We start from the raw sequence: 15,747 nt of genomic DNA, 5'->3' as shown, positions 1-15,747 counted from the left end.
TTGTCACGCACCCACTTCTCAGCACGTGACTTGGGGTTGCACCTGCAAGGGTTAATCTATCTCCTCTCACTCAGTCAAGCATTCAACCTGTCCTATGCTGTAGTGGGAGCATAAATCACACCCCGACAAATACCACGCACCCAGCTTCACTCACGCTGTCACCATTCACCGAACACACGGGCAATGAGTCCCGGAAATATTACTACCACTGTCTGCCAATCACCAGTATTACAAACTCTAAGGCTATGGATTCTTTAGAGCATACAAGGTTCAAATTTATTAAAGTCTTAAGCTTTAACCCCTTCATGACCCAGCCTATTTTGACCTTAATGACCTGGCCGTTTTTTGCAATTCTGACCAGTGTCCCATTATGAGGTAATAACTCAGGAACGCTTCAACGGATCCTAGCCGTTCTGAGAATGTTTTTTCGTGACATATTGGGCTTCATGTTAGTCATAAATTTAGGTCGATAATTTTTGCGCTTATTTGTGAAAAAAAAAAGGAAATTTGGGGAAAATTTTGCAATTTTCAAATTTTGAATTTATATTCTGTTAAACGAGAGAGTTATGTGACACAAAATAGTTAATAAATAACATTACCCACATGTCTACTTTACATCAGCATAAATTTGGAAACAAAATTTTATTTTGCTAGGAAGTTATAAGGGTTCAAATTTGACCAGCGATTTCTCATTTTTACAACGAAATTTACAAAACCATTTTTTTTAGGGACCACCTCACATTTGAAGTCAGTTTGAGGGGTCTATAAGGCTGAAAATGCCCAAAAGTGACACCATTCTAAAAACTGCACCCCTCAAGGTGCTCAAAACCACATTCAAGAAGTTTATTAACCCTTCAGGTGCTTCACAGCAGCAGAAGCAACATGGAAGGAAAAAATGAACATTTAACTTTTTAGTCACAAAAATGATCTTTTAGCAACAATTTTTTTATTTTACCAATGGTAAAAAGAGAAACTGGACCCCAAAAGTTATTGTACAATTTGTCCTGAGTACGTCCATACCCCATATGTGGGGGGGGAACCACTGTTTGGGCGCACGACAGGGCTCGGAAGGGAAGGAGCGCCATTTGACTTTTTCAATGAAAAATTGGCTCCAATCTTTAGCGGACACCATGTCGCGTTTGGCCTGTGTGCCTAAACATTGGAGCTCCCCCACAAGTGACCCTATTTTAGAAACTAGACCCCCCAAGAAGCTTATCTAGATGCATAGTGAGCACTTTGAACCCCCAGGTGCTTCACAAATTGATCCGTAAAAATGAAAAAGTACTTTTTTTTTTTTTCACAAAAATTTTTTTAGCCTCAATGTTTTCATTTTCACATGGGCAACAGGATAAAATGGATCCTAAAATGTGTTGGGCAATTTCTCCTGAGTACACCGATACCTCATATGTGGTCACAAACCACTGTTTGTGAACAAGACAAGGCTCGGAAGGGAAGGAACGCCATTTGACTTTTGAATGAAAAATTAGCTCCAATCGTTAACGGACACCATGTCACGTTTGGAGAGCCCCTGTGTACCTAAAGATTGGAGCTCCCCCACAAGTGACCCCATTTTGGAAACTAGACCCCCCAAGAAACTTATCTAGATGCATAGTGAGCACTTTGAACCCCCAAGTGCTTCACAGAAGTTTACAACGCAGAGCCGTGGTAATAAAAAATCATTTTTCTTTCCTCAAAAATTATGCTTTAGTAAGCAATTTTTTATTTTCACAAGGGCAACAGGAGAAGTGGACCCCAATATTTGTTCCCCAGTTTGTCCTGAGCACGCCGATACCCCATATGAGGGGGTAAACCACTGCTTGGGCACACGTCGGGTCTCGGAAGGGAAGTAGTGACGTTTTGAAATTCGATGGAATGGTCTGCGGGCGTCCCGCTGCGTTTGCAGAGCCCCTGATGGGCCTAAACAGTAGAAACCCCCCATATGTGACCCAATTTTGGAAACTAGACCCCCCCAAGGAACTTATCTAGATGTGTGGTGAGCACTTTAAACCCCCAAGTGCTTCACAGAAGTTTATAACGCAGAGCCGTGAAAATAAAAAATCATTTTTCTTTCTTCAAAAATTATGTTTTTTAGCAAGCAATTTTTTATTTTTGCAAGGGTAACAGGAGAAATTGGACCCCAATAGTTGTTGCCCAGTTTGTCCTGAGTATGCTGGTACCCCATATGTGGGGGTAAACCACTGTTTGGGTGCACGTCAGGGCTCGGAAGGGAGGGAGCACCATTTGACTTTTTGAATGCAAGATTGGCTGGAATCAATGGTGGCGCCATGTTGCGTTTGGAGACCCCTGATGTGCCTGAACAGTGGAAACCCCTTAATTCTAACTCTAACACTAACCCCGACACACTCCTAACCCTAATCCCAACTCTAGCCATAACCCTAATCACAACCCTAACCCCAACACACCCCTATTCCCGACACACCCCTAACCCTAACCACAACCCTAACCCCAACACACCCCTAACCCCAACCATAACCCTAACCACAAGCCTAATCTTAACCCCATTTCCAACCCTAGCCCTAATTCCAACCCTAACTCTAATTCCAACCCTAACCCTAAGGCTATGTGCCCACGTTGCAGATTCGTGTGAGATTTTTACGAACCATTTTTGAAAAGTCCGGCAGTTTCGGTGGACGCACGGAGGGGTGGGTGGGATCGCAGCACGGGGGGTGGGGGTATGGGTGGGATCGGAGCACGGGGGGGGGGGGAGAGCGGACAGGAGGACGGGGGAGCGGACAGGAGGACGGAGGGGAGCGGAGCACAGGACGGAGGACTGAGGAGGAGATCGGTGGCGGTGGGCAGATCAGGGTTTCCAGCCATGGCCGATGATATTGCTGCATCGGCCATGGCTGGATTGTAATATTTCACCAGTTTTCATAGGTAAAATATTACAAATCGCTCTGACTGTTGAAAGTGAAACAGCCAATCAGAGCGACCGTAGCCACGGGGGGTGAAGCCACCCCCCGGGCTGAAGTGCCACTCCCCCTGTCCCTGCAGATCAGGTGAAATTGGAGTTAACCCTTTCACCCAATCTGCAGGGATGCGATCCCTCCATGACGCATACGCTATGTCACAGGTCGGATTGGCACCGACTTTCATGACGCAGCGTATGCGACATAGGTCGGGAAGGGGTTAATAGAAAAGGTACAGTGCTTACAATAAAAGGATATAAGAATATGGGAATAAAAAGTGACATACAAATATGCAAAACAGTTATAAAATAAAAGGAAACTTACAGAAATATCTAAACTCTGTAGTCTGGCATTCTGCTCCCTGAGAGGGGAATGAATATGGAATGGCTCACATCAGCTTGGATGTCCCTCAGTCTTTGAACATTTTTCTTTCTGTAAAGGCCTAATTTATAGATTTAACCTGGAGATCAGATTTCTATAACAGCCTCTCAGGTTAATATTCTAATTCCTGGTTTGTGACTGGACTATGGCTACCTTGTCAATGAATACATTATTTTTCTCTGAACTCTGTTTGTATACTTTTCTTTCTCATAATAGATAGTGTCAGGCTGCAATTTGGCGTCTTCCCATCAAAGGCACTAGGAGGTGTGAAATTAAATGTTTCCAATTCAGTGTGTGTTCTCAGGGAGGCCCCCGGGGGGTCAGGGACCAGGAAACGGTCTTTTCAGGATAACATCGGTTGTGACCTTTGTGAAGAGCGGCAGCCTGGGAACATATGCTATCCCCTTTGTGATATCTGCAGCCTAGAACAGATGTTAATTACTGCTGGTCATACATCCACACAAATACATATTTCACTACACCCCATATGTGGGGAAATCCACTGTATGGGTGCACGGCAGAGCTTGGAAGGGAAGGAGCACTGACTTTTTGAATGCAAAATTGGCTGGAATCAAGAGCAGACACCATGTTGTGTTTGGAGTGCCCTCGATGTGCCTAAGCAGTGGAAAACCCTCACAAGTGATTCCATTTTGGAAACCACACCCCCTCAAGGATTTTATCCACGTGTATATCGTGAGTATTTTCAACAAAGAGGTATGACACAATTGTGCCTAAGCAGTGGAAAACCCTTACAAGTGATTCCATTTTGGAAACCACACCCCCTCAAGGATTTTATCCACGTGTATATCGTGAGTATTTTCAAAAAAGAGGTATGACACAATTGGATAACATTAGATCGTCATACTGTCTTTAGTGTTGAGTTAAAGTGCTCACTACTACAGTTTGCATCTGGTATGCACCGAATATATAGGGTGCTCAAGTGACATGTTCGAGTCCCTGCCCCGCATGTTTGCAGCTGTTACCCCAAAAAACATGCTCGGTGCATACCGAAGCACCTGATGCAAACTCGAGTAGCGAGCACTTGTGCTGAACACTAGTCGTCATATCTTTTTTTTACTTTTGAAAAAAACAAAAAAAACAATTCTAACTACAACCCTAACAATAACCGCAACCCTAACCACAACCCTTACCCTAACACAATCCTAACCCCAACCCTAACTTGAAAAAAATGCAAAAAAATGTAAATTTTTTGTATTTTATAAAACTTTTAGCTAACTAAGAGGTGATATATACCGTCACCACTATAGAGTGAAACTTTAATAACACACTTACCCTCAGAGTGCAGGAAATCCAGTGAATAATTACAGGGGGGGGGGGGGGGGGGAGACATGCGGGTGCTGTCGTGGACTCCGTAAAATCCTATTACCGGTAAGCAATAACCGGTTTTCCTATCACCACGACAGCACCCACCGAGAGACTTTCAGAGACTGTCACCTGGGAGGGACCACAGCACTAAGTACTTATCGCCCGAAGTCTAAACTGGATGTGGATGAGTGATCAAGACGGTAGGGTCTATAAAAGGTGGAAGGTGATGACCATGTTGCCGCCTTACAAATCGATTCAATGGAGACTTCCTCCTTTCTCGGCCCATGAAGATACCATGGTTCATGCTGAGTGTGCCTTTATTTCTTCTGGCGGTGACTCCCCTTTGGTCGAACAGGCCAGACTGATCGCATCCCTTATCCACCGAGCAATAGTGTTCTTTGTGACGCTCAAACCCTTTCTTTGACCCTGAAAGGAGACAAACAGCGCCTTACTCTGCCTCCAAGCCCGAGTCCTTTCCAAGTACTCTAGCACCGCTCTTAGGCTATGAGCACACGATGCGGATTTGCTGCGGATCCGCAGCGGATTTTTCCATGCAGAAACGCTGCAGATCCGCACTGTGATATACAGTACAATGCAAATCAATGGGTAAAAAAAAAAGTTGTGCAGATGGTGCGGAAAAATCAGTGCGGAATTGCGGCGGATTTATAAGAAGTGCATGTCACTTCTTTTGTGCGGATCTGCATCCTTTCTGCACCCCTCCATGATAGAAGTCCGCAGTGGCAAAAACTGTAGAAAATTCGCACAAAATCCGCATCAATTCAGTGGCAAATCGGCACAAAATCCGCATAAAAACCGCTGCAAATGCGCAGCTGCGGATTCTGCCAGGAGATACAGATTTTGTGCAGAAAATTCTACACCACATTTCCTACGTGTGCATATAGCCTTAACATCCAGAGTATGGAATCTTCGCTTTTCTAGTGTAGCAGGGTTTTCATAAAAGGATGGTAAAAAGATCTCCTGGCTCCTATGAAATTTAGAAGCAATTTTAGGTAAATACGCTGGGTCAGGTTTTAAAACTATCTTGTCCTGATAGACTTTCAAGAAGGGAGCATCCACTAACAATGCCTGAATATCACTGACCCGCCTTGCGGAAGTTAAGGCTATTAACAAGGCGGTTTTAAGGATCAGAATCTTAGCTGAGGTTGAGTCTAAGAGTTTGAAGGGGGGATTCAGCTATCAGGTGACCATACATGCAATCCCCATTGAAGCTGTGTCAGCAGGGTACCGGTTCCAGAGGCGGAGATCCAGTGTGCAACGTAGGGGTCCTAGATGGCGGATGCCCCCATCCACTCTGGCTATCAGTGGTCCCGCTCCCACTGGAGCGACCGATGCCCTTGCCTTTTTTCCACTGGTCAGGCGACACCACCACCGGTGGCAAGTGCTACTCCACGTCCACAGAAGACATACTTGCAGCACGTTGTCTGCTGCACACCGCCAGCATAAGAAGGCCCGGCCCCACCTCCTATGACGCGCCTCCCCGGTCTCTCCCGGAAGTAGATCCATCACTTCCGGGTCACAGGCGCTTCTCTTCCTCCACCTGCCACCACCGCACCCAACATCCATGTGCGGCGCCGGCTCTCCGGATGGACGCAGGGAGCCTCAAGCGCACGACCCAGGGCGGCCTCATCTAGACCCCAAGTTCATGACATCCCGGTCAGACGAGGAGGGGTCTGCATGCAGAACACCCTCAACGCTGCTTCTGGCGCCCCAGGCTCTGCCGCTCTCTACGGCCGCTGCACAGAGGCCGATTGGAACCGGGTAAGCTTCTGCCGGTTCCCACCAGGACAGGAACCCAACAGAGGAGGCAAGGGGGACCACCCCCCATTTTAATCTGTAGGTTCCATCCCCTCTCTCTGTGGGTGCTGTCGTGGTGATAGGAAAATCACAGCTTATGACGGGCCCTGTAGAGCAGAATAGCAGTTCTACTAATTTCTATAACACAGGACAGAAAATAGAATCCTGGAGCTAGTGGGGATATAGAGGTGTAGCAAAACAAGAGAAAAAGCTTGCCAAGATTTCACAAACGGTAAGAACGGAGCAGGGAGAAATGTTGGAAACAGGGGCTCAATTTGTTGGCTTACCCTAGAAACTGAAGGCTATCACTGCTGGCAATGTTAAACTGATGACTAGAGACCCACTGAAGATGGGGCAGGATCAGCATTCTTGATTTAAAAGTAGGGAGAAGGCCCAGACCGTGCTGTTAAAGAGCTAAGACGACCGATGGGAAGGAAAAAGAACGACTCCACTTGTGGCCTACATAAGAAACAGGGTAACCTGTGACACCACGAAAGCAGGTACTGAGCCCTCTAAAAGAGAGACAGGTACACATTGAGAATGCAGAGTTATTCTTACCTGCTTTTTAGAAAAGGAAGGAGACTGATTTTTTTTTATAGTTTTCTGAGTAGCAAATGTAACAATCTCTGATCATCATTCGATTTTGTTCACACTTGAGGCATAAAGGCTTGTGTGAAATCATACACCAACAGGAAAACTAACTGCAAACAGGCTTCCTGAGGAACAATTGCTCCATTAACTTCTAATGATGCAAATCCCTTCCTAAACATTAAACTAGTTCCTGCACAGAAGAGCAGAGAGCAGCTTCCCCCACTTAGAAGTCACATTAGCCTACCTCATGTCACCCTCTGTATATTCTAAGTCAGTAAATAAAGGGAACCAGGCAGGTTTGTCCCATGAGGTAAGGCCAGCACCTGAAAGCCCTCAAATACAGTATTCTAATATGCTGTATATATGTCCCAATCCAGCCTCAAAACAAGGAAAAGCTTTTATTATACTATATATTATACCACGCGGTGCAGTTGGATGGTTGTCGCTGGTCTTGGTCCACTGCCTCCTCTCATATGATGCCGTCCTCCTTCACTGCTTCGTGTTGATGACGTGACCTACGTCATCCAGACATTGTCCAGCATTGCGCTCCTGCGCAGGGGTACGTCTCTCGGCACTATTGAAGTACTGCAGTGCGAGTGCGCCGGGGCTCTTTGGCCTTTTCCTGCGCATGCGCACTGCAGTACATTGCTCTGCTTTCGACAGTGCAGAGAGAAGTACGCATGTGCAGGAGCGTGATGTTAGACCCTGTGTGGATGATGTTGGAAGAGTTAGTAAAAGCTCTTTTCATTGTCTTGCAGGCCGGATTTTGGGCAAATCTACATATTAGAATGCTGTATATGAGGGCTTTCAGGTACTGGCATTACCTCATATGGAAAAAACCTGATGACAGGTTCCCTTTAAATTGCCTTTACAACTGACATGACCATGCTCCAAAATAAGAAAGGGACACTAGGCTTTCCTAGTAGAAATTGTGCGTTACCACCAGTCAGACAGCACTAGCACAACTTAAAGATTTCAGTCTTCAATTTCAACCACTATATCTACAATTTTTAAAAGCAAATCGATTCTTGTCTATCACTCTACGCTCACTTTTGGGATTAGATGTATATAGAAAAAATACACAGCTTTAGCCAGTGTATTGTGTATATTCTACGAGGTAAAAAAAAAAATACACCATTAGTATACAACCATCAAGAAATGGCATACAAATTACCCTATGTAAGGACAATAGACGATGGTGTGCACATCGCAATATCTGCCTCTATACAATCTTTTGATACAACTATACATCTGATGAAGGCTGAGTGGTAGAAACCGTTCTTTACAAATATGAAAAATGAAGATGTATTTCTGTTTCGAGAATTTAAGAAACGTTGTTCTGGAATAAAGTGTTGTAATGAATGACATAACTTACATAGAATTGAACATCCCCATCAGAGCTGTAAAGCAAAATCCAATGGCAAACATGGACTTCATTCGGACCTAGGAGACAGCAAACATAAATCTTACAAAGCCAGTAATAACATTGGTAGTGGTGTTGTACAAGAAGAGACAATAGAATACTCGTAGATATACACTGTGTGCAGAATTATTAGGCAAGCTGTATTTTAGAGGATTATTTTTATTATTGATCAACACCTATGTTCTCAATCAACCCAAAAGACTCAAATATCAAAGCTTAATATTTTTGGAAGTTGGAGTGTTTTTTTTTTAGATTTGGCTATCTTAGGGAGGATATCTGTTTGTGCAGGTAACTGTTACTGTGCAGAATTATTAGGCAACTTAATAAAAACCAAATATATTCCCATCTCACTTGTTTATTTTCACCAGGTAAATCAACATAACCGCACAAAATTTAGAAATAAACATTTCTGACATGCAAAAACAAAACCCCAAAAAATTAGTGACCAATATAGCCACCTTTCTTTATGATGACACTCAACAGCCTTCCATCCATAGATTCTGTCAGTTGCTTGATCAGTTTACGATCAACATTGCGTGTAGCAGCCACCACAGCCTCCCAGACACTGTTCCGAGAGGTGGACTGTTTTCCCTCCCTGTAGATCTCACATTTTATGAAGGACCAGAGGTTCTCTATGGGGTTTAGATCAGGTGAACAAGGGGGCAATGTCATTATTTTTTCTTCTTTGAGACCTTTACTGGCCAGCCACGCCGTGGAGTAGTTGGAGGCATGTGATGTAGCATTGTCCTGCAGGAAAATCATGTTTTTTCTTGAACGATACCGACTTCATCCTGTACCACTGCTTGAAGAAGTTGTCTTCCAGAAACTGGCAGTAGGTCTGGGAGTTGAGCTTCACTGCATCCTCAACCCGAAAAGGTCCCACAAGTTCATCTTTGAAGATACCAGCCCATACCAGTACCCCACCTCCACCTTGCTGGCATCTCAGTCGGAGTGGAGCTCTCTGCCCTTTACTGATCCAGCCTCTGGCCCATCAAGAGTTACCCATTTCAGCAGTCCATAAAACCTTTGTACAGTCAGTCTTATGATAAAGCATCAAGACTGGGCCAAGAAATATCTTATGTTTCTTGTTCAAAGGTGGTCGTTTTTCAGCCTTCCTTACCTTGGCCATTTCCCTGAGTATTGCACACCTTGTGTTTTTTGTTACTCCAGTAACATTGCAGCTCTGAAATATGGCAAAACTGGTGGCAAATGGCATCTTGGCAGCTTCGCGCTTGATTTTCCTCAATTCATGGGCAGGTATTTTGCACCTTTTTTGCCCAACACGCTTCTTGCGACCCTGTTGGCTATTTGCCATGAAACACTTGATTGTTCGGTGATCACGCTTCAAAAGTTTGGCAATTTCAGGACTACTGCATCCCTCTGCAAGACATCTAACAATTTTGGACACAATTTTGCAGCACAGATTCATCTAATCTCCGACCCCACATCACTGGTCACTACTGATAATGTACATTAAGTGCAGCACAGATTCATCTCACCTCCAACCTCACAGCCCTGCCTTACTACTGAGCATGCACATAAAGTGCAAACAGATTCATCTCATGTCCATCCTCACAGCATTAGTCACTACTGAGCATGTACATAAAGTGCAGCATAGATCCATCTAAACTAAAAGGAACTACTGATCTTGTACATAAAGTGCAGCAGATTCATCTCACCTCCAACCTCACAGCCCTGCCTTACTACTGAGCATGTACATAAAGTGCAAACAGATTCATCTCATGTCCATCCTCACAGCACTAGTCACTACTGAGCATGTACATAAAGTGCAGCATAGATTCATCTCACCTCCAACCGCACAGCACTGGTTACTGCTGAGCATGTGCATAAAGTACAGCACAGATTCATCTCACCTCCAACCTCACAGCCCTGCCTTTCTACTGAGCATGTACATAAAATGCAGCACAGATTCATCTCACCTCCAACCTCACAGCAGTGGTCACTACTGATCATGTACATAAAGTGCAGCACAGATTCATCTCACCTCCAGCCTCACAGCCCTGCCTTACTACTGAGCATGTACATAAAGTGCAAACAGATTCATCTCATGTCCATCCTCACAGCACTAGTCACTACTGAGCATGTACATAAAGTGCAGCATAGATTCATCTCACCTCTGACCCCACAGCACTGGTTACTACTGAGCATGTATAAAGTGCAGCACAGATTCATCTTACCTCCAACCTCATAGCCCTGGTTACTAACGAGCATGTGCATAAAATACAGCACAGATTCATCTCACCTCTGACCCCACAGCACTGGTTACTACTGAGCATGTATAAAGTGCAGCACAGATTCATCTTACCTCCAACCTCATAGCCCTGGTTACTACTGAGCATGTACACAAAATACAAACAGATTTATCTCATGTCCATCCTCACAGCACTGGTCACTACTGAGCATGTACATAAAGTGCAGCATAGATCCATCTAAACTAAAAGCCGAGATCCTTACATCAGGAACAGATCAGATATTTATAGAACATTTCATAACTTTCCCAAATTATTCTGAAAACATTTACAGCACATCGTGCACTGAAATACTGTACCCAATTTATTATATATTTTCGGAGTCTGTCCGTTTTATATTGACTCCAGATCCATGACTCCAACACTACAGTTCTAATTGTAAGTGCACAGTGATAAAGAACATAATGACTGCAATATATTAAGAGCCCGTTGCCCCTGTAATAAAATTTACATAGGCCTAACGACACGAGAATTGAGTATAAGAACCAAAGAGCATATAAGGGAAATTGAAAAATCAGCTGCAATTGAAGATATTAATGCCCTAAAAACCTTGCCGAGACACTTTAAACTGCACCACAATTGTGATCCGACTGGTCTAAAGATCCAAGCCATTGATCAGATACATTTAGGCTTTTTTTGGGGGGGGAGGGGGGGGGGGGGGGGCGCATTCCTGGTAAAATCCTATCACAGAAAGAAAGATGGATTTATTTATTGGGAACTATGGCTCCACAAGGTTTTAATGAAACTCTGGGTTTTAATGCATTTCTATAATTGGAAGGTTCCCATTTAAAAATGTCCCCATCTTATTCTGGTTTTAACACTGTCTTTGTATCTGTGTGTTGTATTATGTTGGTTTTGGATTTTTTTGTTTATCTATTTAATTGTTCAGTACGCACTTACCATGGGAGGCGTTCCTTCTTTCCTATAGTGTGGATGGGATTTAGTATGCTTGAATATTTATATCAATTCCTTGATTGTTCATCACACTGAATTCAACAGTCTTGTCGTTGCAGCAGTTTATACAAATTTTGAAGTTGCATCTGTATCGCCCCCATTTTTATTTATTTTAATTTGTTCAATTCATATGCAATGTGTCCTTTGTGGTATTTATATAATTGTTTCATACAAATCCTTCCCCCCTTTTTTTTCTCTCAATTGAGGGACTGAATTATATTTGTATTAATTAACTAAATATTTATTATGGAATGTATGATGTATTAATTAGATATGTAAAAATCATGTGTGTATTTAACACTTTTATAGAGATCACTAGTTTAGTAATTTATTGATTTTATGAATTAATGATAATTTATTTGTATTCTATTGTATTTATATATTTGATGTATATAGTTATGCAAATTTTGCAAAAAATCAATAAATTAATATTTGGTTTGGTGTAATGGGTACTATATTAATATTAACTTTTGTGTCTTCTCACATTAATACACTATTTTTACACAATTAGGGAAACTTCCCCTTTAAATATAGTAAAAAAATAGCACTACACACGTGTATGTTTTTTTTAGTGAGGATTTAATATCAAGCTTACTTTTGTTAATAGATATCTGCAGTACATTGCATTATTTGATTTTGTTTCATTAGCCAACATCATTAACCTCTTACCCACATTTCCCCTCTGAGTTCTATTATTTTCATTGATAAATCTCGGTGCCCGGTGGACGCATGTGCAAATCAGGACGACCTTGTGACTTCCTGCTCCGCTCATCATGGTGACGTATAACGTTTCACACTTGCGATCCAAGCGCGGAGAACAGGAAGTCACCATTTACACTGAAGGAAGTCCAAATATCGGCGCGTGCGCGAGAACAGGTCGGTAATGCCGACATTGATATCAGCTACATATGGGGGGATAAATAGGTGGGCATAATACAGCGCACACACATGCCCCTATTTGAAGAAGCCAATATGGCGAAACAGCGCTGTCGGGGGGACAGAGGCATCCAGGTCAGGACTAACACTTGTAAGTAGGATGATATATGGGGATATGGGCAGTTATGTCTATTAAGGCACTATATGCACTGGGCACTTTATTGAGTATTCTTGCTATGAAAATTTACATCAATCCGCTCCTATGATAATTTATTTGGCATTATGCACTGTGATTAAGTATCATTCGAAGAGCAATATTTTATATAGCAGTGCTTTATGAAATATTAGATATCCCTTTTCCTAAAGTCCTTGTCTACCTGGTTTACCCTCAGTAATTTTTGTGAAATTTCCTTGTCTTGTCTTGTTTTATTTATGTCTAATAAACTGTTGGTTTTTAATAGTACCGTATATTAGTTTGCCTATGCCACTTTTTCACCTGCAACATGCATGGTGGATTTAAGAAATAAATAGAAGAGGGTAAAAATTTTGATGGGAGATTCTTTAATATACTGTACCGGTATTGCAAATGACTAGCCCTGCTCTTCTCAAATGTTATATTGTTTTAGCACATTAATCTTAGCACAGTGTATGCTCCATTTATCACCATTTAAAATCAAAATTATGTCCCTGTAATTTTAAATCACTACCTTGTCTTTAAAGAGAATTTGTCAAAAGGCCATTGCTATGCAATCTGACAGCACCATGAGCTATGGACAGAGACCCTGATTCCAGCGATGTCTCACTTAGTTTACTGGGTGCAGCAGTTATGATGGAGTCACACTTTTCTCTGCTGCAGGGGTTGAGCTCTGCATAACCCTGCTCACACGACTCATTGGCAGCTTTTTGTGTACATTGTCTAGTGACAGAGAGCTGTTAATCAGTGCTGGGGGCGTGGCTGGACTAGGAAGCAAGAGGCCAGTTGTCTTGTAGTGATAATCTCCTGCTGATAAAAAAATGATTCTACTGAAACTGCAAAACACAGACCAGTAAGGCTTCTTTCACACTTCCGTCGGTACAAGTCCGTCGCTAAGCGTCGGCGCGACGTACCGACGGACGTTGTGAACATTCGGCACAACTTGGGCAGTTTTTCAACGCATCCACTGCCCATTCTAAAGTCCCGGGGAGGAGGGGGCGGAGTTCCGGCTGCGCATGCGCTGTAGGAAATGCTGGACACGACGTACGAAAAAAACGTTCCCTTGAACATTTTTTTCGTGACGATCCGCCAAAACACGATGCATCCAGTGCACGACGGGCGCGACGTATGGCTATACGTCACGATCCATCGGCAATACAAGTCTATGGGAAAAAAACATCCTGCAGGCACATTTGCAGGATCCGTTATTTTCCCAAAACGACGCATTGCGACGGAGGCTAAACGACGCAAGTGTGAAAGTAGCCTAAGTGACATCACTGTAATCAGGGTTTCTGCTCCTGCTTGATGGTGCTCTGTGATTACATAGTAAAAACCTGGCGACAGATCCCCTTTAAAGGTGATGTTTCATGAAGCTGGTATATAACTGAAGAATTCAGTAGGGATCATTTACAATGCTCGTGCATTACAGTGGATTATAACAAAGACCAGGATGCTGTAAGTGCAAGTCACTGTCACGGGGATACAAGGAGGGCGAGAGCTAATAACCCGGGCCCCTGCAATTTGCCTCAGACTAGGGAAACCCTGTCTGACCCTCTACCTGAAGTTTACACTGAAGGTGTGCATGTTCAGGCCTCCACCCTCACCCTGACTCCTGATTCAGCCCTAGACTGAACACCACCAACACAACCCAGTGAATGCAATAGACCAATACCAACAGTTATAACAAACAAAGATAAAGGAAAATATACACCACGCCGCAGTCAATCAGGAATACACTATAAAGGTGCAGGGCAAAATAAATACAAATATAGGAAGGAGTAAATAAGACAAAGGAAAATACACCACCAGCAACGATACTCCAACAACCAGCTCTCCACTCCGGACCGAGATAACTACGGATAAGACAGAAGCTATAATCGGCGACGCCCACAGATCAGGAGAACCATTTAAAGGAAATGGGCATGGCCCAGCTTCCAATCCGAGGATCAGATAAATTAACCCCGGAGCAGCCAGACGAAAACTAGCCGACGCCAATGAGCAAACAGTGGTCAAACGCGGAATTACCGCTGTCTGTCAGACGACCTGGTCTGGACAGTGTCCGACATGACAGTACCCAGCCTTCTACGAGGGACCCCAGGGCCCTCACGGCTTATAGGACCCGGCTTGTCCGGATGGCGACGATGAAAACACCTGACCAGCCGATCCGCATGAATGTCCGAGGCTGGTACCCAGGACCTCTCCTCAGGCCCATAACCACGCCAGTGTACCAAATGTTGTAAAGTGCGGCGCACCACACGAGAGTCAACCACCCTGGAGACTTCAAATTCCAAATTACCATCCACCAAGACTGGAGGTGGCATAGGCGCCGCGTCCACAGAACCCACCACCTTCTTAAGAAGAGACCTGTGGAACACGTTGTGTATTTTATACACCGTAGGAAGCTCCAGTCGGTACGCTACTGGGTTAATGACGGCGGTGACCCTAAATGGACCAATAAACCGTGGACCCAATTTAAGGGATGGTATTTTGAGTCTTATGTTCTTTGTGGATAACCACACCCAGTCATCCACACTCAGGTCCGGACCTGGCACAAGCCTACTGTCAGCCACACGTTTGTACCTAGCACCCACACTCAACAGGCGTTGTTTCACTCTCCTCCGGACTGATGACAATTGTGTTCCGAACTGGTCTTCCTCTGGAACGCAGGAAGCCCCTCTCTGACTCAACGTACAAAACTGAGGATGTAGCCCGTAAACACAAAAAAACGGAGACTCCCCAGACGACTCCTGGCGGTGATTGTTGATGGCAAACTCAGCCAAAGGAAGAAAGGTAGACCACTCCTCCTGGTTATCAGAGACAAAGCAGCGCAAGTACTGCTCCAAATTTTGGTTCATACGCTCGGTCTGACCATTTGACTGGGGATGAAACGCAGACGAATGACACAACTTGATCCCCAGCCGTGAGCAAAATGCTTTCCAAAATTTTGCTACAAACTGAGTACCCCTATCTGACACGATGTCCGACGGA

General features: G+C 43.9%; 1 protein-coding gene across 4 annotated transcripts in view; it reads right to left on the bottom strand.

Moving 5' to 3' along the window:
• TMCO1 (transmembrane and coiled-coil domains 1) overlaps positions 1–15,747 on the bottom strand; it is a 114,039-nt gene that overhangs the window by 20,530 nt on the left and 77,762 nt on the right. For all 4 annotated transcript variants that reach the window (XM_077277248.1, XM_077277249.1, XM_077277247.1 and 1 more), the window contains one exon: positions 8,419–8,486. In XM_077277248.1, the coding sequence (XP_077133363.1) occupies positions 8,419–8,486 (68 nt within the window). The remainder of the gene's footprint in view (positions 1–8,418; positions 8,487–15,747) is intronic.

The sequence above is a fragment of the Ranitomeya variabilis genome, chromosome 8 (assembly GCF_051348905.1).
Source record: "Ranitomeya variabilis isolate aRanVar5 chromosome 8, aRanVar5.hap1, whole genome shotgun sequence".
Classification (NCBI taxonomy): Eukaryota; Metazoa; Chordata; class Amphibia; order Anura; family Dendrobatidae; genus Ranitomeya; species Ranitomeya variabilis.
The sequence above is the reverse complement of the archived record's forward strand: the minus strand, read 5'-3'. Positions and strand labels throughout refer to the sequence as shown.